At 47.8% G+C, this 22,343-nt stretch overlaps 1 protein-coding gene across 1 annotated transcript in view; it reads right to left on the bottom strand.

Annotated features, from left to right (window-relative positions):
• The window catches only part of ABHD2 (abhydrolase domain containing 2, acylglycerol lipase), a 106,298-nt gene that overhangs the window by 32,700 nt on the left and 51,255 nt on the right, over window positions 1-22,343 (bottom strand). Inside the window, exons 4-5 of the mRNA XM_086711597.1 lie at window positions 10,164-10,339; window positions 7,071-7,238 (exon numbers count right to left, since the gene is read on the bottom strand). Of these exons, the coding sequence (XP_086567723.1) occupies window positions 7,071-7,238; window positions 10,164-10,339 (344 nt within the window). The remainder of the gene's footprint in view (window positions 1-7,070; window positions 7,239-10,163; window positions 10,340-22,343) is intronic.

Here is a 22,343-nt window from a genome sequence, read left to right as displayed (position 1 = left end):
GCACGAAGCTGAGGCAGAGGCGAGCTCATTTTAAGACTTCCGCCTTTTCTTCTCTAGGTCGGTTCACGGAAAACATACAGACAATAGTCATTGCCACTTACTGGTATTTGCTACACGCTTTTATACTGATGCCAACTTTCTCGACAACCTTTGTGAACCAGGCGTTCAAACCCCCACCTGCTGGGCTCTGAAACACAGGCTCTGTCCTTACGCAGGCATTTCCTGAGCATCTCTCTCTAAGTGATATGCTAGATGTGGGAGACTGATGTCACAACTCACAGGAAAATTGAAAAGCCACATCTGGTCCCTGTCCTTCCACGTTCACTGCTCGGACAGACCGTGGCCCTGTGCTCTTCCCGCCTCATGGTGAGCAGTTCCTCACCAGCCTGGGAGCTCCGCGAGGGCCGGTGCTGTGCCCACCACCTGTGTTCTCAGGGACGCTGGCCCCTCGGAAGCCTCTAGATGCTGGATGAACGAAAGAGGGGGGCCCAAACCTTCCAGGCCCTTTGCTGTGGCTCTGAGAAGCCCCCGGATGCACTTTTGCCTTCCACCGGAAGTGTATGTGAGCGGGAATCCTTTCCTCACTCCCCAGCGTACCGGCAGGAGGCGGTCTGTCCCTCAGGCAGGCGATGTGGCTCATTGTTCAGAAGCATAAGCTTCCGGACTAGACGGTCTGGGTTGAAAACCCGGACCACCCACTGAGCAGCTCAGTGATCTGGAGCGAGTCACGAAACCTCGCTGGGTTCCTCCTCTGTAAAAGGGGAACGGCTGATTTAATACATCCCATCAAGGGCTTAGGACAGTGCGCGGCACACAGCAGCTGCCCTGTAAGTGACAGCGATTAACACAAACTATAATGAGCACGGCCACCGCAGCGGGGCAATTTTTAAACACGCAGCTGTCTCCCTGCTCCCGTGGGGCCCTGATGAACCGTATCCTACACAGGATGGGCACGACCACAGAGGCAGTGCTGAGCCGGGGTGGAGAGCCACACGATCCGAAGGCTGGTTCCGTCACTTACTAGCCGTGTGACCCCGAGCCTGTGGAGGACACTAGCACCTCCCTCCAGACGTCAGCGACGGTCAGAACACGTGCTCGGCGCGCCCCGGCACTCATCAGTGTGACATAAATGGGAACTGCTGTCACTCAGGATTGTCTTCAATGGCTTCAACCTTCAAAGGCAGCGTGAAGGATTCTAAGTCACGAGAACGCCTCAGTATCCATTTAGGAAATTCTTGTGTTCGGGAGAGATCTGTACTTAACAATTTCTAGTCCCATCAGCTCAGATGTCCAATGGCAAGGGACTCTGTTACATGGTCTGGAACGGATTTAGTCTGTCACGTGGGGAAAGGTCTGGTACCGTTTTCTCAGAGACACCTGAGGGGGCGGGGGGTGGGTGGGCGGTGAGCTGAGGAGGTAAAACTTCCTCCTAACACCCTCTTTAGATTTTCCTCTGGTCAAGATCAGTATTCACAGTGGCTTGATGGCCCGCCATCTACTCAAGAGCGGCGCGGCCTGCACAAGGGAAGGCTCACGTAGCCACCAGGCGCATCTGTTTGAGACGTGGTTTGCCACTCTCGCCCTACAAACTGTCACTTCATGTCCCTCACCTGGGTCCTCGTTCTAGGGCACTTTCTAGGCGCCAAGCAGGATTCTGGGCTTGGGGAATCACACCATGGAGCACAGAGACTGCTGGCCCCCGTGGCAGGGACGCTGAGAGGGACGGGATGAGGAGGCGAGGGCAGGCCACAAGGGCTCTCCAAGAAGAGACTAAATGTCGAGACCCGAATGACAAGAAGCCGAGGGAAGACCCGAGAAGGGCCGTCCGGAGAGAGCATGGCCAGACCCCCCCATCAGCAGCCCTCCCCCCAGTGCCTGGTGTCAGCATACGCTCTGTAGCTTGTCCTGGGATCCGGAGCCCCCTTCACGTCACATCCAGTCCTCCCACCCGCCCGAGGCCGACATGGTGGGGGGCCTATGACAAGCGAAGGGAAGGAGATTTAAAAGAGGCTTAAGACGCCTCTCTGCTTTCTTTGACCTCTTCCACTGAAAAGTAGAGAAAGGAAAGAGAGAACGAGGGGCAGTAATGTTTAAAGAAAATAAGTAAAAGGTTTAAGAAATCTATCATCCAACTGCAATGTACAGGGACGGATTTGGCTCCTGAATCAAGCAACTAAAGGGGAAGAAAAACAAAGGAAGGAGCCAGTTGGGGAAAGTGAGGTGCTAATGAGGAATGTGGGTGTTTTAGGGGTGATGGTGGTATGATACGTTATTTTATGAGCCGAACCGTGTTGAAGTCCTAGCCCCCACTGCCTTAGGATGTGACTGTACTTGGAGGAAGGGCCTTTAAAGAAGTAATTAAGTTAAAACGGGGTCATTGGGAGGGGCCCTAATCCAACCTGACCGGTGTCTTTATAAGAAGAGGAGATTAGGACACCGACAGGGGGTGACACGGACATAAATGCACAAGACAAGGAGAAGAACGCATGAGCTCAGAAGAAACCAAGCCTGCCCACGCCTTGAACTTGGACTCCTGGCCTCCAGAACGATGAGAAAATAAATGTCTGTAGTTGAGGCCACCCAGACTATGGTATTTGTTACGGCAGTCCTAGCAAACTGAAACAGTTTACAGAGAGTCCGCGTATCTTAGCATCATCCGCTAAAATAGTCCCAGATGGAATGATGGGCTCTCTGGGACCAGCTCCAAAATAATCTTCGAGAGGAAGGAAAGGGCAGGAAGGGGGTGATGGGTGAAACGAGCCTGGCCATAAGTTTAGTAAATTGTTGAGGTCAAATGGTGGGCACACAGGGGTTTATTTGGATTCATTTTACTATCCTCTCTATTTTGTGTATTCTGACTATCTCCCTAAAAAAAGGTTTTTGAGAAACTGAAGAGGAAACATATCTTGTAGGTCGTCCGCCTTTCCGGAAAACTACTGCGATCTAACAAACAATAGGAATTTGCTTCTAAAATTCTAATGAAACAAACTGTAACAGCAACAAATGAAAGGAAAGGGTTAGCTGGCTTTGAGTAACTGTGTGTGTGGGGGGGGTGGGGACTGAGTTCTCCCTGGATGGACCGACTTCACCCCCGGGATCTCCCTTGCTGAGATTCAGCTCACCAGCCCAGACACGCCATGCTCTGACCCATGTGACCTTGAGGACCTGTTCAAATGCTTTTCCTGGAAGAATCCTTCCTTCTACAACATGACAGCTTGCCTCTGGAGACAGGCTGGTTTCTTTCTTTCTTTCTTTCTTTCTTTCTTTTTCTTTTTTAATGTTTATTTATTTTTGAGAGAGACAGAGACAGAGTGCGAGCAGGGAAGGGGCGGAGAGAGAGGGAGACACAGAATCCAAAGCAGGTTCCAGGCTCCGAGCTGTCAGCACAGAGCCCTATGCGGGGCTCGAACCCATGAACTGTGAGATCATGACCTGAGCCAAAGTCGGACGCTTAAAGGACTGAGCCACCCAGGCGCCCCCAGGCTGGTTTCCCTTTGCTGCTGCCTCACCCATCACACTGTTGTAGGACTGTTTACCAATAGTCCCATCTCTTCCTATGGAACTTTATCTGGGCCACAGACAGGCTGATCCCTCCCTCGCTCGTGTTAACAGATCTTCAAGTATTTGAAAAAAAGAATAAACCACACATTTAATAAATGGTTACGACATGTCGGGCACTCGGCTGCCTGCTAAGTCCTCAGGAGCCCGTGTTTAACAGTAAAATTGGAACCCCCGTTTTGCTGTTGAAGAATCTGGAACTGAGGTTAGAGAGCTGCTCCAGGCCACAGCAGGCAGCGGCAGGGCCGCTCTGTGACCACGCGGAGCACGGAGCCTACTCTTCTCGGCTCCTTCAGCCCATCTCCCGGCTTGTGTGCGAATGTCTCCTGACCCAGTCAGTGTCCTTTCCCGACGGCCCCTGGCACAGCACCCCCCGGGGGCAGGGGCCTGGACCACCCACACCCAGCGCTTCTACCCAGCGTGATCCCGGCCCCTCGGGCCGCCAGACCCAGGCTCTCCTCTCCGCTCTCCTACCGCCTGGCTCTGTGCCTTGCCCGAATTACTTAACCTCTCTGCGCCACAGGATGCCTTTTCATCACAATTTTGCTAAGTGTCTCCCTGGTTGCTGTGGAGATCAAAGGGATTACATCTGTGTGAGACATCAACACGGGGTCCCGCACGCAGTAAGTGCCCCCGCTAGCATTTCTGGTCTTGTTTTTGGCACACTGTTGCTGTTAGCGCTCCCCAGTCTGCCTCTGTCTGGGGTCCTGAGGTCATACCATGCCTCCCCATCTTCAACTTGTATAGATGGATTTTTATATCCAAGCACAGGACCTTATAACCATTCCCTGTCGTTCTCATTTTTGTTAGGTTCTGCCCATTCGAAAAAAAAATTTGTTTCATGTTTATTCATTCTTGAGAGAGAGAGACAGACAGGGGAAGGGCAGAGAGAGGGAGACACAGAATCCAAAGCAGGCTCCAGGCTCCGAGCTGTCAGCACAGAGCCCGACTCCGGGCTCTAACTCACAAACCGTGAGATCACGACCTGAGCCGAAGTCGGATGCCCAACCGACTGAGCCACCCAGGCGCCCCTCTGCCATTTTTTAAAAAGAGAATTGGTTTTATCTTTTTTTTTTTTTTTTTTTTTTTTTTGAGAGAGAGAGGTGTAAGCGAGGGCAGAAGGAGGGGGAGGGAGAGAATCCCAAGCAGGCTCCATTCTCAGCACAGAGTTGGTTGGACGAGGGGCTCGATTTCACAACTGTGAGATCATGACCTGAGCCAAAATCAAGGGTCAAGGGTCGAACGCTTAACTGACTGAACCACCCAGGCGCCCCAGATTTTGCCATTTCTGCTTTTTGGATGCAATCCTGTCTCCCACACACTCGCTATTCTCCATGTGCCTGAGTTATCTGTAAATCTGGACCTTCACCTATATCTTCAAGCCGCTGACCAAACTGTTGAACGGAAGAGTCTGTAACACAGTGTCCTTAGTTGTGGGAGTGAGTGCAGAGAAGCAGCGGGGCACAAGGCACCCAGGCTGGCACAGAGCAGGTGCACCCTTACACATCACCAGGAGCAGCATAAACCAGAGACCATCTGACAAGATGTACAAATACACATAAAAAATGTTGACTCTGAGATTCTACTCTTGGAAATTTAATCCAAAGTAGTCATTAAAGAGAAAAAAAATTCTACGCGAAAGATATTTATAGTATCATCATTTAAAATGCTGAAAAACTCTAGGGGCGCCTGGGTGGCTCGGTCAGTTGAGCATCTGGCTTCGGCTCAGATCATGATCTCACAGTCTGAGTTCGAGCCCTGCGTCGGGTTTGTTGCAGTCAGCGCAGAGCCCTCTTTTCAGATCCTCTGTCCCCGTTTCTCTGTCCCTCCTCTGTTCTCAATCTCTCCAAAAAATGAGTAAACATTAAAAAATTGTTTTAAAAAAATGCTGAAAAACTCTAAATATACTAAAGGGACTACAGAGAGGAACAGTTACATAAACGATGAGGGAAGCTCTTACAAAGATCAAACGTAATGACTGTGCACCTGTTAGCAAATACAAGATTATTTAAATTAGGTCACCTTACATATACACACCTTGACTGCGACTACATAAAAACTATGTACCCAGATAAAAGAATGGGAAGGTTAAAAAATAGAAAATTACAATTATGGTGAGATTATATTTATTTATCATTATTCTTTTTTTTTTTTTTTAAACGTTTATTTATTTTTGAGACAGAGAGAGACAGAGCATAAACAGGGGAGGGGCAGAGAGAGAGGGAGACACAGAATCTGAAACAGGCTCCAGGCTCTGAGCTGTCAGCACAGAGTCCGACGCAGGGCTCGAACTCACGGACCGTGAGATCATAACCTGAGCCCAAGTCGGACGCTTAACCGACCAAGCCACCCAGGCGCCCCATATCATTATTCTTTTTTAATGTTTAATTTTGAGAGAGAGAGTACAAGGGAGGGAGGCGCAGAGAGAGAGGGGGACAGAGGATCTGAAGCAGGTTCTGCGCAGACAGCAGCGAGCCCCCTGTGGGGCTCGAACTCATGAACAGTGAGATCGTGACCTGAGCTGAAGTTGGACACTTAACCAACTGAGCCACCCAGGTGCCCCAGTTATGGTGAGATTATAGATGCAATTTTCAATTGTTTCCCATTAAAACACACAATAATTTATTTGGGTATAAACAACCCCGTTTGCACATACTCAAACACATACTTTGTGGTTTTTTTTTTTTTAGTTTAAAAAATTTTTCTTTAAGTTTATTTATTTGTTTTGAGACAGTGCAAGTGGGGGAGGGGTAGAGAATCCCAAGCAAGCTCCACGCTGCCAGCGCAGAGCCCGACGTGGGGCTGGAACTCATGAAACCATGAGATCACGACCTGAGCTGAAACCAAGAGTGGGACGTTTAACTGACGGAGCCATCCGGGAACCCCTATACTCTATGTTTATTATTTATGTGTACATCTACAACATGAAGGGAGACTCAAATAAGAATCAAGAACCGGGGCAGTCCGGAAGACAGAACCTTGGCTAATGCAAGACTTCAACCAAAGGCCAGAAGCATTTGTCTGAGTGTGAGAACCAGTTCCTGTCTTCAAGGACCTTGGGATCCCATGAGTTGTCGGTGTGCCAGATTCCCTTCTCACGGTCGTGCGTGTGCCTTACCGCAGCCCTGGCACGCCAGTCACCAGCGTCCTGAGGAACGAGCGTGAGGATGGCACCGTGGGCAAGGGCATTGGCCGTCCGGCTCCTGGCCCTGCTCTGACACTGGCCAGCAGGGGACCTGGGGCAAAACCTTCCCCTGTGAGTTTCGCTCTCTGTCTCTAGGAGGCAGGATGAGATGGGGGTGGCTACGGTGCCCATCTGAGAGGCTGATGTGAAGCGTGGCATCGTGAATGCCCAGTCCAAGCTGGCTGCCTTATCACCATGTGCCCCACTGCCGCTCGCAGACGGGCATAAATTCTGCACTTAGCAAGGTAACGCTAGTTAACCAGGTAACGGCACACTCGGAGTGCGAACAGCAGTAAGGGGGCCTCCAGTTGGCCGTGCCCGTACTTACCGTAGGTGAACATGCGTGGTGACGTCAGCTCAATGTTGGGCAAGGCGCCCAGGTGGTTGAGCACGGCGCACCGGTAGCCATTTTTCTGCGCGTAGTCGACAAAGGTGCGGATGTACTGCTTCTCGCTGTGATTGGCGATTCCGGGGCAGATGACCATGGTAATGTCATCTACAGGGTGAAGAAAGAGAGCCCGACACATCCAGTAAACGGTGAGGATAAATGGCCACCACTACACATCCCTGGCTGAGAAAACAGCAGGAGGGAGCTTCGCGTTGAATTTCACGCACTTCTCTGGGAAGAGTAGCCTTCCCTTCGAGCTGGAGTTGTCTACACCAGTGCTTCTCACACTATTTATGCCGAAGGGTCAGTTTTTAAAGTTTCCGACCGTGGACAGATACTTTTGAAAACGAGGATACAAATCACTCACCGGAAAGACAAAATGAAAAAAAAATTTAAATCTCCATTTCTTATTATTAGATTCGACAGATAAAAAGTTTGTCTGCCACATTGCTGTACAAGTTCCCAAATCTCACTCTCAATTTCTGTCTGAAAGCCTGCATGAATGGTGGAATGAATGAATAGAAAAGTAAGAAGCAGTATCCGCACAGACTTCTCTGACCAAGGAATTTTACTTCCAGGTGTTTATCCTACAGATACACCTGTACGTTGGGAAAACAAGATCCATACCGTATCGGGGATAATGGCAAAAGATTGAACACAACCTAAATGCCCAGAAACAGGGGTCTGGTTGAATAAATTGTTGCATATCCAAGTGATGAAATGTTATGTAGCCCTTAAAAATGATGAGACACATCTTTACATATGCTGATAGGGCAAGCTCCCCAACGCATATTAAGTGGAAAAAAAGCAAGGTGCAGAAAACGGTGATGATAACGCTGCCGTTGGTGTGGAGGAAACAAAGACATCTATGTTTATAAATGTATCCACTAGCTCTGGAGTCATACGTAAGAAACCTAACAGTGGGTACCACTGCGGAGGGCCCTGGGGCGGGGGGTACATGGGTGGAAGAGAGACTTATACTTATCTTATAGGTACCTTTTGGATCTTCTATCATAAGCATGAATTACCCACTTGAAAACATGAATACACAGGCTTCCTTCATTTTTAAGAAAATTTTTGCATAGATTTCCTTTAAAAGGAAAGTGGTATCTAGGGTATCAAGTCTGATCATAAATGTCCCTTCCAAAAGTTAAGATAAAAACAACTTTTAAAATCTTCTTGAACGTGCAGAACTTTACAGACATGACCTAGCAGCTCCAGCTCTCGGACTCTTGCCTCAAATTTTATGGTTAAGGGTGCTCACCATAGAATTACGTACAGTAGGAAAACTGTGAACTCCACAGTGGATGAATCATTAAACGGTGGCATGACCATATTGTAGAATATTAATCGTTCAGATCATGGTTTTGAAGACTTTTAGGCTTTGAATGACAGGAGAAACATATAACATAATGGATAATCGTTCAGACTTTGGAAAAACAATGCATTTGAACTGGAAGGAAACACAATGCCAACAACAGAACTCTGGGCGGTGGGATTCTAGGTGGTGCTTATTTTCTTTTTAAAATATTCCTATGTTATCTAAATTTTCCAAAATGAGTTTTTATCCCTTTTGTAGCCAGGAAAAAAAAAAATCATGGAAAAGAAAAAAAAAAAAAAAGAGCTGCTATTTCCTAGAGCATCTCTTGGACACGCGTACGGAACCACCTTCATCCGTCCCCTTCTGGGGACGGGGGGTGATACACAGGAAGGAGTAAACAAAACATCAAAGGTTGCCCCTTTTCAATTTTCCGTGTTGGTCCTGGGAGGAAGAACAGAGTGGTGAAATCAAATTTTGTGCTTTACTGGTAGGAGCGAGAACATTAGAAGCAAGAGAAAAAAGCATCTGATGGTAAGGCGGAGAAACAGATATTTGAACGATGAGCTACGAGATGTGTAAACACAATGGGGACTCCTAACCCATTCATTTATTCACTCCTTCTGGGACTGCTGAGTGGGAGGCTGCCGCTCGGGGCTCGGACCCCATAAGGTCACAGAGTGGCAGGTGCCGCGGAGAACTAAGGCAGGAAGGTGTGGATTTACACGGGAAGGAAACACCAGCGAGGGGAGGTGGGGGCCGTCCCCCTGGGGAGGGGACATCTGAGGTGAGACCTGAATGACAAGAAGGAGGCGGCCACGGGGAGGGAGGTCTGGGGACTAGTATTCCAGACGAAGGGAACGTAAACTAAAGCTTCGTCGCTGTCTAGTCAGCGGTTCCGGTTACTACGAATAACTGAGCGCTTTAACACGTTTACTGCAATTTACTCACAAATAGTCACCGAGCTCCTAGAAAACACTAGGTGCCTTGCGTACTTCAGAACTCAAAAGAACTCTCTTCCGGGAGGAGCAGCCGTCAAAGGAAGCCACCATGCTAACATGAGTCCTCACCGTGGACCCTTTCCGATGGGTCCCTACTCGGGGGCTGGACCGAGCGATGCCAAATTCTAGCAGCAGTGGCAGTCGGAGCGGCTTCTGACAGACGGGTATCCCACACCCTCGCGCAAATGGACCTCAATGTGGCTTTTTGTCCATGGAAAGCTAAGCAGAGGGCACCTGAGAGCCTGTACTGTGTGTGAGTAGCCAACAAATAAGACCAGCCTGTACTGCATCTCTGAGCCTCAGTTTCCTCATCCATAAAGTAAGGATAACAAGGTACCAACCTTGTTGCCAGGGTTAAGCGAGATTCCCGGATATTTAAAGCACTTAGAAGAGTCTAGCTTTTATTGCTGTCATCAGACCAGAGGCGTGGTCCTGGGGGGCCTGGGCTCCAAGTTCTCCCTCGACCCCTTACACCCAGCTTCCGTATTTCGCAAGCGGATTCACAAACTACTCAACAATGTTCTCTGACGGGCCCTGCGCGGTGAGTTGCAAGCATGAGACAGAGCTAATCCCTGCGGTCGCTCCGAAGTGATGGACCTCAGGGGACTTCCTAGCAGCCCCCAGGTGTGACGGTGACTTGCTGGCCTGAGGATCTCCACCGCGCTCCCTCACTGGCCAGTGTGATGGCCCAATCACAGACCCACACTAGCTCACCTCCAACACAGTGCTCAGCCAAGGGCTCAAAGAGGTCGAAGGTCGAAGTGGCTCCGTCGGACATGGTGATGAACTTCCGGTGCCCATACGGGTGTGGCGACCTCACCCTTCCCATCTTCCCATACAAGGCTGTTTGGATGTGTCCACTTTTCCCCCAGATCAACGGTGGGATGTATCTAAGAAAGAAGGAGAGGAGAGGTCAATTATCCCCACATTCCTTGAACAATGCGTGGAGAAATTTTTGAGCAGGTCTTTCAACCTATTTAAGTTTTTTTCCAGATAAATTCTCTATACTAAGGATACATGAGACCTTCTTTAAAAGTTTTTTTTTATGTTTTATTTGTTTTTGAGACGGAGAATGACAGAGCATGAGCGGGGGAGGAACAGAGAGAGAGGGAGACACAGAATCTGAAGCAGACTGCAGGCTCCGAGCTGTCAGCACAGAGCCCAACGTGGGGCTCGAACCCATGAACTGTGAGATCATGACCTGTGCCAAAGTCGGCCGCTTAACTGACTGAGCCACCCAGGTGCCCCAAGATTTTCTTTTTTCTTTCTTTTAAAAATGTTTTTATTTTTAGAGAGAGAGACAGAGTGCGAACAGAGGGGCAGAGAGAGAGGGAGACACAAAATCCGAAGCAGGCTCCAGGCTCTGAGCATCGGCACAGACTTATGGACTGTGAGATCATGACCTGAGCTGAAGTCAGACACTCAACCGAGGCACCCAGGCACCCCCCCTAAGACTTTCTTTACCTTATATCCTTGCCATGATTTACCTCTTTTGCCCATTTATTAATACATCCTGCATCAGATTAGCTCTAGGAATCACCAGGACATGCTTACGTAGACAGGATTTCAAATTTACAGTGTTAAGTAATTCAATATGGGTTATTTCTCTAATGCACGTTAAAAAGAAAATAAGTAATACATTTTGAACACATGCTACTTGACAGGGTTAGCCTCATTCTCAAACGGGCCCAGGGAGTAATGCACACGAATGCACACTGCCTACACTCACTAATGTTCACTTCTTTGCCTTCCCCTAATAAGACAGGCCACAGCTACGGTGGTCACCCCACCAGCCAAACTGCTGCTCTCTGTTACACTGGGAAGGGCTGCAAGCTTTCCTAAGAGCCTATAGGTGTCTCGTGCGCGCGTTGTCGGGGGCACTGTGTGCCCTGGAGAATGTGCTGGAAGGGCAGAGCAGTGTAAGTACTGGGTTAAATGAAGGATGAAGGCTTATCAGCCTAAGTCATGACGCCACCCTAACAACTGTCCTTCGTGAAAACACGCAGTGACTCTGGTCCCTGGGAGTAAGTGCAAAAATCACACGCTAGTTAATTACCAGGAAAGCAAGGTGCTTCCGGTTACAACTAAGAAATGATTCACAACCACAGCGTAAGGATGGTTCCGTTTACCGAAGCTGCCCCTGGTTTCTCCTTCACGGCTTTGAGCCCAGGCATGGTGCTTGGCCAGGATTTGTGTTCTATATAGAATCACAGAACATAAAACACGGTAATAACGTCCATTCTTCATCTCTGTCTGATCTCACAGTGGTGAGCATTTTACTAAGGGTTTGCCTGAAACTATTTCCCAATTCATGCCTAGCTTTTCTATCACACCAGGTGATCCTAAAGGCCCTCCTTAAATTAAACCAGATTTGCTTTTTCTGTTTTGTAATTCATTAAGTCAGAAATTTAAGAGAAGTGACGCTATCACCCTACGCAAGCCAGTTCCCACACGTGCTTCCTCTGGGAGGGTGGGGAGGAAAGAGTATTTTAAGACCTAAGGACATGAAGCCATTTGCCAGCATGACACCACAGGTGCAAATCTTAGTGCAGAGGCTACGGCATTTGCAAAGCAGACAGAAGCATTTATAAGAGATGAGTGGATTATGACAGCAACGAAAAGCAAGCTTATAAAAATAACGTCAACTGGACAACTCAGCATGACACGAGATTTAGATACGCAATTTATAAAGGGTTTCAAGACGACCTACTTGAACAATAAGTTATACATGGGGGGGAGAGGAGTGATCCAAGAAACCAAATTCCTGGTCGCTCCCAGAGGAAAGTTCAAAGAAAACTTAGTTTATAATACAAATTTAAAACAGAATTGTGCGAGGTTAACGGGTCAGAAGAATGGGTTACATTTCACATACCTATCTTCTGATCTGGTTTAGAATATAGTATAATCCCAGCACATGACAAAAAGAATAAGATAAAATTTTCTCTTGGCTGTTCACAGATGGCCCACATAATGATGACACTGGCGGTCATCCTGATGCCGTGCTCCTGATTCAGGGTCACGTTACCTCTCTGAGGTGGCCTCTAGCCTCTACTCTCGTCCCCACTTACCCAGCATCCACCTGCCAGCGGAGGAGGGAAAACAAAATATGTAAACCTGGCCAGCCCCGTCTACTGCGTGGGTCCTAACTTGGCCTAGGAGGCCCGCCGTGCCTGCCTGCTTACGCCTTTCAGTGTAAGTTCCGATAAACCCGAGCCACGGGCCCGGCTCCACTCCAAAGAGGCAGAGCTTGTGCTGAGCTATTTTCATCCCAAATGCCAAGCTGTTTCTTCTGCCTGGAATACACTCCTTTTCTCCTTGCACACCCGTTGCTTTCCTCACCAGCTACAATTTGTTTTTCTTTTCTTTTTTAATTTTCTTTTAATGTTTTTATTTATTTTTGAGACAGAGAGACAGAGCATGAGCAGGGGAGGGGCAGAGAGAGAGGAAGACACAGCATCCAAAGCAGGCTCCAGGTTCTGAGCTGTCAGCACAGAGCCTGACACGGGGCTCGAACTTACAGACTGTGAGATCATGACCTGAGCTGAAGTCGGATGCTCAACCGACTGAGCCACCCAGGCGCCCCTACTGTTTGTTTTTCAAGACTCACTTCCAATCAGGTCGCTGGGGGAGCTGCCCTTCTCTGTGCCTCCTGGCGAAGCACCCTGAGCAGAGCTCTGTCCTGGCGTCCAGGAGGCTCGACTGATGCCAGGGCTCTTTACTGGCACATTCCTCCCCACCACCTGCGGGAGCCAGGCTTAGAAATCGTTGTGCCCATCCCCAGGGTGCTTCATACACTAAGCATTTGGAAGGGCTGCTGAATGAATAGAGTACAGACCCACTTAGTGAATCTGAGAAGAAACAGATGTACTTAAAAAATGATATGCACCATAATTATGGCGGTTGGACTGCAGCAGGGGTGGTGCTTGGTGACTGTCCCCTTCCCAGGCCATCTGGCAGCATTCTCAGACCAGGCTGGGAGAAAATCCTGAAGGTGTGCATGTGTGTATACGTGCGTATGTGCACGCGTGTGCGTGAGAATAAGTGACCGCCTCGGGATCACTCGGGACTTTCTCACTTCAGCGTAAGGTCAGTTGTGCACAGTAGACGTTTCACAATCTTTAATTCCACCACCATAGCATCTACTGATAAAACACTGTTTTTAATTAATTTCACAATAACACAACCCCGGAGTTTACAAAATCGGACGTTTAGACAGCTAAGTTTTGCTGTGTGTTTTCCTCTGTTTATAGAAGTCATCCACAGATCACATGAAAAAATGAAAAAAAAAAAAACCCACAAAAAACCGAAAACCTGGAATGGGTATAACTAGTTATGTGGTTTCGGTCAAGCAGGAAATGTGGACCAAAACAACAGACTATTTTGAAAGTCACATAAACACATAAGCAAGCACTTAAGAGACTGCTGAAGTGTACAAGGAGGAATCTGCTTTATTCTAACTACCTTTGTGATGGTGAATCTGAGAATATAGCAGCCAATGACCCCACCTATCCCCAGGCCCTTGAGCCACTCTTCCCATTGGGGCGCCCCCTCCAGGAGTCTGGGCTGGCCTAGGACTAGTTTAGGCTGGTGGAACGGCTGCTGTGCAGGGCTGGGGCTGGCCCTTCAAGAAGAAGCCTGGCAGTTTCTGCTTTCACCTCCTTGGAGGCCTGGCGCCATGTTGTAAAGGAGCCAGGGCTCGAATACCCAGTGAGTAGAGGCAACACTGAGGGCGTCTAGAAGATGCGACACAGAACCGAGTGCTGCGTGCGTTTAAAACTCAGGGCAGCACCGTACCAAACAGATGGACCAAAACAGATGGACCAATTTCTCATTTCCAACCATTATGCACGCAAGTGCCTCTCTCCCTCACCCTCATCAATAACTAGCTTTGTCAATCTTTGACATTTGGGCCACCCTGATGGGCAAAAAAATGGGTATTTAACTTCAACTTGTGTTTCTTAAGGCTGATCCAATCTATGGAAAACTAGTTTCTTATCTAAATTTGCATTTTCCTGATCCATATGTTTATTAGTCATTCACATCTCTCTTACGTCAATTGTACCCTTTGTTCATTTTTCTGTTACATTTTTATCTTTTTCCAATCCATTCATAGGTACTGTTCTTGTCACCCCTGCACGTCATTTTCTATTTTATGTTGCAAACGCTTTCTCCCAATTTATAGTATATTTCAATTTTATCACTCATCTTACATAACTTTCATATTTTGTGGTTAAATTTGTTAGGTTTCTTTTTTTTTTTTTTTTTTAACGTAGGCTCCACACCCAGCCTGAAGTTCAACATAGGGATTGAACTCACAACCCTGAGGTCAAGAGTCAGTGCTTAACTGACTAAGCCCCTCCGATGCGCCTAAGATTTTTGTTTAAAAAAAATTTTTTTTAACGTTTATTTATTTTTGAGACAGAGAGAGACAGAGCATGAGCGGGGGAGGGGCAGAGGGAGAAAGAGACACAGAATCCCAAGCAGGCTCCAGGCTCCGAGCTGTCAGCACAGAGCCCGATGCGGGGCTCGAACTCGTCAACTGGGAGATCATGACCTGAGCCGAAGTCGGACGCTCAACCGACTGAGCCACCCAGACGCCCCAGATTTTTGTCTTTAAAGTAATCTCTACACCTTACGTGGGGCTCAAACCCATATCCCTGAAATCAAGAGTCACATGTTCCTCCGACTGAGATAGCCAGGTGCCCCGATTTGTTAGGTTTTTCTGTTAAAACCTTTGTGTTTTGCATTTTGTTTTAAAAAGAGCTATTCTAGCACCCAATTTTAAATACATTTCCCAATATTTCCTTTTATTATGCCTACAGTTAAAAAAATTTTTTTTAATGTTTATTTCTGAGAGACAAAAAGAGACACAGCATGAGCGGGGGAGGGGCAGAGAGAGGGAGACAGAATCCAAAGCAGGCTCCAGGCTCTGAGCTGCCAGCACAGAGCCTGACGCGGGGCTCGAACTCATGGAGTGTGAGATCATGATCTGAGCTGAAGTCGGACGCTCAACCGACTGAGCCACCCAGGCGCCCCTATCTATTTGTCTATTCTTGTGCCAATATGACTCTGCCTTAATGAACATAGCTTTAAGGACTATTTCGAGCAGTAACAGTGCAGGCCCCCCCTTCACTTGTCTTTTTTAAAATTCTCTTGGCAGATTTTTGCCATTTTATTTTCCAGATGAATTACAGGATTAGCCTGTTTCATGACAAACTTGGAATTTCTAATTGGAAACACACCAAACTCCTATATTACCTTGGGTAAAACTGACACGTTTACAGTTTTTACTGGTCCCATTAAAAAACGTGCAGTATCCGTATATTATTCAAGTATTTATGTCTTACAGTAAAACTTCATAGCTTGCTTCACGTTCCAATGCTCAGTTTTTACTACACGAATTTGCATACATCTCTACTCTTTTTTTTTTTTTTTTTTTTTAATTTCTACATTTTTAAAAAAGCTATTCTTAGAGTTAGCATCTGGGCATGTTTCACTCCTAACTCCCTGAAAGCTGCATCTCAGTACTAACACATACGGTTGTTTGTCCAAAGTGCTGTGGCCAGTGGTTAATAAATGCTTGTTACTAAGAAAGAAGCTAGACCACAACGAAATATAGAGGCCAGCATGTCCTTATCTTCTGCATCAATTTATAAGCAACACCTGGCTAGTGCCCAATGGGAAAGGCCGTAAGGGAGAATCTAGATCTCCCTCCCACCCACATCCCTCCAGACAAACACACGCTGCCTTCGGATGGACGGAGTTCACATCAGCAAGGACAGATGGTTGCCGGGCTGTTTACAAAAGAGCCGGAAAAAAGTTGACTAATGCTTATCCTTGCCCTCAATCTGCGGGTGACCAATCGATTCTTTCCATGGGGACGTGGGTTCCTTGGTTGTACATCAAACTACTTTATAGCAATTGAACCCAGACTTAGCTGTCAGGCCCTCTGATTCTCCCCAGCAGCTCTCTAGCAAACTGGTAGAGGCCTGGCATACATACGACATCCGAGACTGGGCCCTGGACCCCTACTTCCGGCAGGTCCCGTCCGGTGACCTAGTTGCTCATTAGCAGTTACTCTTTGGTTCTTTTTTTTTTTTTTTTTCCAACGTTTTTATTTATTTTTGGGACAGAGAGAGACAGAGCATGAACGGGGGAGGGGCAGAGAGAGAGGGAGACACAGAATCGGAAACAGGCTCCAGGCTCTGAGCCATCAGCCCAGAGCCTGACACGGGGCTCGAACTCACGGACCGCGAGATCATGACCTGGCTGAAGTCGGACGCTTGACCGACTGCGCCACCCAGGCGCCCCTACTCTTTGGTTCTAATGTTACTTTTGTTTCAGACAAGATGCTTTGGTTAAAATGACACAATCCAACTCCGACTAACTTAAGAAGGGACTATGGTGGGGTGCTCACCAAATGGACAAGAGGCTGGAGGACCAGCTTCCAGGAAAGAAACTGGGGCTACTCGATGTATGTGCTCTTTATACAGCAGTACCCCAGGAGCCAATGCCCCACGAGTGGGGTGTCCAGAAGAAGGGAATTCTGGAGGGCGGAGCAGCGCATCTTGATTTATTATCTGCATATAATGGGAGAGAAGGACTTGCCCAAAATGCCCTTGGAGAGGAAGAATGGTGCTGGGCAGCCAGAAAGGGACAAATGCTCCCAACAAGGTTTTGGGCTCGACTTGTCTTTGCTTCAAGTGGCTTCGTTAGTGCCCTCGATACCCCACAACCCTCTTCAAACCATCATGTTCCCAACTAGTTCTTCCAAAGTCTCTTCTTTCTGTCTTTGTTCCCAACCTTGGTCCCAACTCAGCATTTCCCATAATTCTCAAATGTATTTACTTTGAAGCATCTGCCTCACCTATAACACAGTGTGGATCACAAACAGGCAACCTACTTGGCTCGAGTGGTATTTTTTATCACACACCCATCTTTCTGAAAGCAAAGTTTATCACATATGAGTGTGTGCTGTTTTCTTTAAAGGAGAAATCTAGACAAGGAGAGTTTTTATGACTCCTGGTCAATCTTTACCGGTCTTAAAGGAGCACACTTTTTGCAACTCACCACATTGCCCCGCTGTTTTTTTTTGAAGGTAACATTCACATAACATGAAATTAACCTTTAAAAATTTTTATTTTAGAGAGAGCGCATGCCCACAAGCAGAAGAGAGGCAGAAGAAGAGAGAGAGGAAGGGAGGGAGGAAGAGAGAGGAAGGAAGGGAGGGAGAGAGAGAAAGGGAGAGAGAGGAAGGGAGGGAGGAAGGGGGGGGAGAGACAGAGAGAGAGAGAGAGAGAGAGAGAGAGAGAATCTAAAGCAGCCCTGCCATAGGCCTCAATCCCCTGACTGTGAAATCATAACCTGAGCTGAAATCAAGAGTCAGACGCTTAACCAATGAAGTTACCCAGGCGCCCCTGAAATGAACCACTTTAAAGTGTACAATTCCATGGCATTTAGTACATTCACAGTATTGTATACTTATCACCTCTATATGGTGATGAACATTTCTTTGCTCCAAAAGGAAACTTCGTGTGTGTTAAGCAGTCACTCCCCATCCTCCCCTCCCTTCTACCCCCGGAAACCACTAATCTGCTTCCAGTTTCTATGGAATTCTGTATTCGGGATATTTTCTATAAATGGAATCATTGAATATGTGACTTCTTGTCTTGTGATTTTTCACTTGGCACAAAGTTTTCAAGGCTCATCCATGTTGTAGCATGTATCAGTACTGTATTCCTTTCTATGGCTGAATAATATTTCATTATATGCACATACCTACCACATTTTCTTTATCCATGTATTGGTTGATGGACATTGGGTTGTTTCCACCTTTTGGTGAAAGGTGGAAACTGTGAACAGGGCTGCTGTGGACATCTGCATACAAGTATTTGTTTGAATACCTGTTTTCAGTTCTTTTGGGTATATATCTAGGATCAGAATTTCCGGGTCATATGGTAATTCTATGCTTAACTTTTTGTGGAACCTCCAAACTATTTTCCATAGTAGCTGCACAATTTTACACTCCTGCCAGAAACACATGATAGTTCCAATCTTTCCACATTGTCACCAAAACACTTGTTTTTTACTGTTTTTTTTTTTTTTCATTGTTACAGCATCTTAGTGATATTAAACCTACTCTTTTGACTGCAGGCCATTTCTTTCCACTCTGTCTCTACTTCCATCTCTACGTTTAATATTTATCACGATTTTAAAAATGAATTAGTTGAGAAATAAATACATACACTCAGTCTCATTCATTCCTACAATGGCTATTGTCGGTGGAAAGGCTTGAAGCAGAATAAAGTTGGCAACAGTCAAACTGCACGCGGTATACTATGGGACTGTCCAAAAATTGACAAAAGAATCCAGTTTTTATAAAAGCATTTAGACTTGCAAAACTTAACCTAGATAATTGGACTTGGTGGGAATAACAGCCATGAGAAAACTTGCTACAGCAGAAGCTATAGTCAGTGACACATAATGTGGACAAGAAACTGCTTCTAAGCTTCGTGGTAAAATTTAAATGGAAAACAAACCTGATGAAGATAAGATTGAACTGTCTTGCGTTAAAAAATCATCATGGAATCACACTGGGTCAGTAGAATTTGTTTCAGAAAGTATTCTCTAGGATGATTTAATGTTAGCATCACTTGGATGAAAATGCTTGTATTTTAAATGTCCCTGGGTTCTGCCCCTCCTGACTCCTCCTATGGCAGTGCAGGTGGCTAGAACCCAGCTCACACTCTACTCCGGCATGTTCCTCCTTCCTGGGCCAAGAAAGGCAAGAGACTCGGAACCAACAAAGGAGACGATACCGGCTGGAAGGCAATACCGAAGTAGGTAGGGGAAAAGACCCATAATGCTGGGGCCACTCAGGGTCTGTGGAGGGGTGGGTGGGCAGGCTGCTGACAGGCTCAGCCAGTTAAGCATCTGATTTTGGCTCAGGTCACAATCTCTCTGCCTCTCTGCCTCTCCCCCACTCAAGCACGCACGCTTTCTCTCTCAAAAATAAACAAAAAAAATATTGGGCTTATCTAGAACCAACGTAAATGGGACTTCACATATCTTAAATAGTCAACAGCCAGCCTCTAGCTTTAAAAATATATCAAATTAACATATGCATATTCTGGTGTTGCCCATTACGGACATTTTTTTTAATGTTTGTTTATTTTTGAGAGAGAGAGAGAGAGAGAGAGAGAGAGAGAGAGAGAGAGAGAGATCATGAGCAGGGGAGGGGCAGAGAGGAGACATAGAATCCAGAGCAGGGTCCAGGCTCGGAGCTGTCAGCACAGAGCCCGGCGCGGGGCTCAAACTCATGGACTGTGAGATCACGACCCGAGCCAAAGTTGGACGCTCAATTGGTTGAGCCATCCAGGCGCCCCAAGGTGTTGCCCATTTCTAAAGCTACTGCCAACCAGGGGTTTTTCAACAACATGGCGAGCCCTGGTATTTATTCCTGATATAAATCTGCTTATTGAGAAACAGTATGTAAGGGCCTCCAGGCCAGAAGCTGACAGCAAACAGGAGAAAGGACAAACACGCAGACCAAATTCCAGGGCTCTGGCAAGTTCAAGACAACGATCGTCAGGGCGGACCATTCGGGAACGACCCCTTCCTCCACGGCAGTGTGGTGTGGTCACGTCTCACCCACGGCCTGGTCCTCAAGGTAAAGGGTGAGACTTCCCACTAGAGGCAAATACCCCCGAACATGCCTGAGGAAGGAACACGCTGCCTCAGCGAGCGGGGCCCGGCGGTGCTCTTCCAGTGCCGGCGGGTGGCTGGGGCTGCACGAAGCGCAGGCAGCACCGGGGCCCTGAGGTTAGGGTTGTGCCGTGAAGCAAACGAGCACGGCCGATGCTGCCTCCTGCACAGAGTCACAGGGCCCGCGGGGACTTGCACTTGCTTCCCGAGCGGGGAAGTGCCGAGCGGCCAGCGCGGAAGGAGTCGAGCGCGACAGTGCGTGTGTGCACGCACCTGTGTGTATGGGTGTGCGCGTGCACACGTGTGTGTGTGTGCATACGAGCGTGTGTGCACGTGAGTGGTTCTCTCCTTTCCCGTGCACACAGTTGAAAATGCGTATGTTCGGTGGACACGTGATAGAACTCCGCTAGAAAGAGCATCAGGTAATAGTTAAATATTGTAACATTAAAAAAAAAGCAGCAAGGAATTCCTCTTTAATTCACACCCCGCCAAAACTCAAAGGTACTGGGCAGAAGGAGCTCCCAATACACGGCAATCTATCTGCAGGATTTCCTGGGGCCCCCAAGGCCACCCCACCTTGGCTATGCATCTAGAACTTACTGTCGAGGTTTAAAAGGTCATCTGACAAAATGAGTGGCCCTCTTCTCAAGGGTTTGTAACTTTACACGTTAGCATTTGTGAACGCAGCACTTGACTGGAAGCCTCCCAAGTCCACAGGCCCCGACCTTGTCCCCTGGGCAGGCCGCTCACTCTACAGACACGGGTCCGCCATTTTACACTCTGCCCCTCACGGTTCCCTCTCCTTCCGCAAGCCCAAACCAAAGGGACACTTCAGTGTCACTTCAGGAGTGACAATGTCCTGCAAACCTCACTTTCAAGTGGCTGATAGTGTCCTTGGCTGGCTTTGTGCCAACCAGCAGCCAGAAAGTGAGTCAGGTGCTGGGGCCGTTTAGGAGACATGGGCTCAGGACGTTTCCTCAATCTCCAGAGAATGCCCATCTCACGAGGCCCTCCTCTCTGCTCCAAGCACACATTCAGGTGTAAAAAAAAAAAACATTTCCATTTCAAGAAAAATATTTGTCCAGGGAGCAGAAAGATGACCTTTATTCTGAACAAGAGATCTGATTTGCAAGTGACAACAGGGACCAGAGATGCCTCCTGGAGCAAGCAGCTGGCATCTGGGACCAAACCAAAGACCTGTTCTCGGACAGCCTGCCTCGGCCTCTGTTTTCTTTTGGTTCTTATATATTGAGTCAATAAAATTCAGAGATTAGCCAGCCTAATCTGCTCACGGAGGGTTCACAGTCTGGGGGTGAAAGCACACGAGGACAGACAACTACCGTCATGGAGGGGACTGGGCACTGGGGTCAGAAAGGCAGAAGGGGGTGATCTTATGGGGAAGCTTAGTCACATGGCTGAGAAGTGCCAGTTTAACCCAGTGCGTGATGGGGAGTGTTAAGGACCGAACGTCTGTGTCCCTTCAACATTCATGTGTTGAAGCCCTGACCCCCCCCGCATTGTGATGGTACGTGGAGGTGGGGCCTTTGGGAGGTGAGTGAGTTTAGATGAGGTCATGAGGGGAGAGCCCCAAGGTGAGACTGGTGTTCCTATAAGAAGAGGGGGAGAGACCACAGCTCTCCCGTTTCACCAAGTGAGGCCACAGAGAGAAGGTGGCCATCTACAAGCCAGGAAGACGGCTCTCACCAGGAACCGGATCTGCTGACACCTCATCTTGGACTTTCCAGCCTCCAACAACAGTGAAAAATAAATACCTGTTGTTTAAGCCACCAATTTTACGGCATTTTGTTATAGCGGTCTGAGTTAAGACAGGGAGCGTGAAGTCCTCAGAGAGCAGGGACGTTCTGCGCATCCGACCTCTGTGTCAAGGACTGGACTGTCTCTCATTTAGTCCGTACAACAGCTCTGAGTGACGGTATCGCCCCTGTTTTACAGATGAGAAAAACAGAGCCTTGACTTGCCTCATTTAGCAACGTCAGGCTGAGAGGACAAGCGTCTGGCTTCAGTTCAGAGCTTTTCCTACTGTGGCACAGTCAAGACACATCAACTCCCTCAAACACAGATTAAAATAACAAACATCTTTGTGCCTGTTTTTTTCCTGTCTGATCATCTGTCCGCACGTTATATTAAATCATGTTTCTCCCAACTGAGAATTGAAGTTGTTAGAACTCC

This window comes from Puma concolor, chromosome B3, assembly GCF_028749965.1.
Source record: "Puma concolor isolate L17-30 chromosome B3, mPumCon1.1.hap2, whole genome shotgun sequence".
In the NCBI taxonomy this organism is placed as follows: Eukaryota; Metazoa; Chordata; class Mammalia; order Carnivora; family Felidae; genus Puma; species Puma concolor.
The sequence above is the reverse complement of the archived record's forward strand: the minus strand, read 5'-3'. Positions and strand labels throughout refer to the sequence as shown.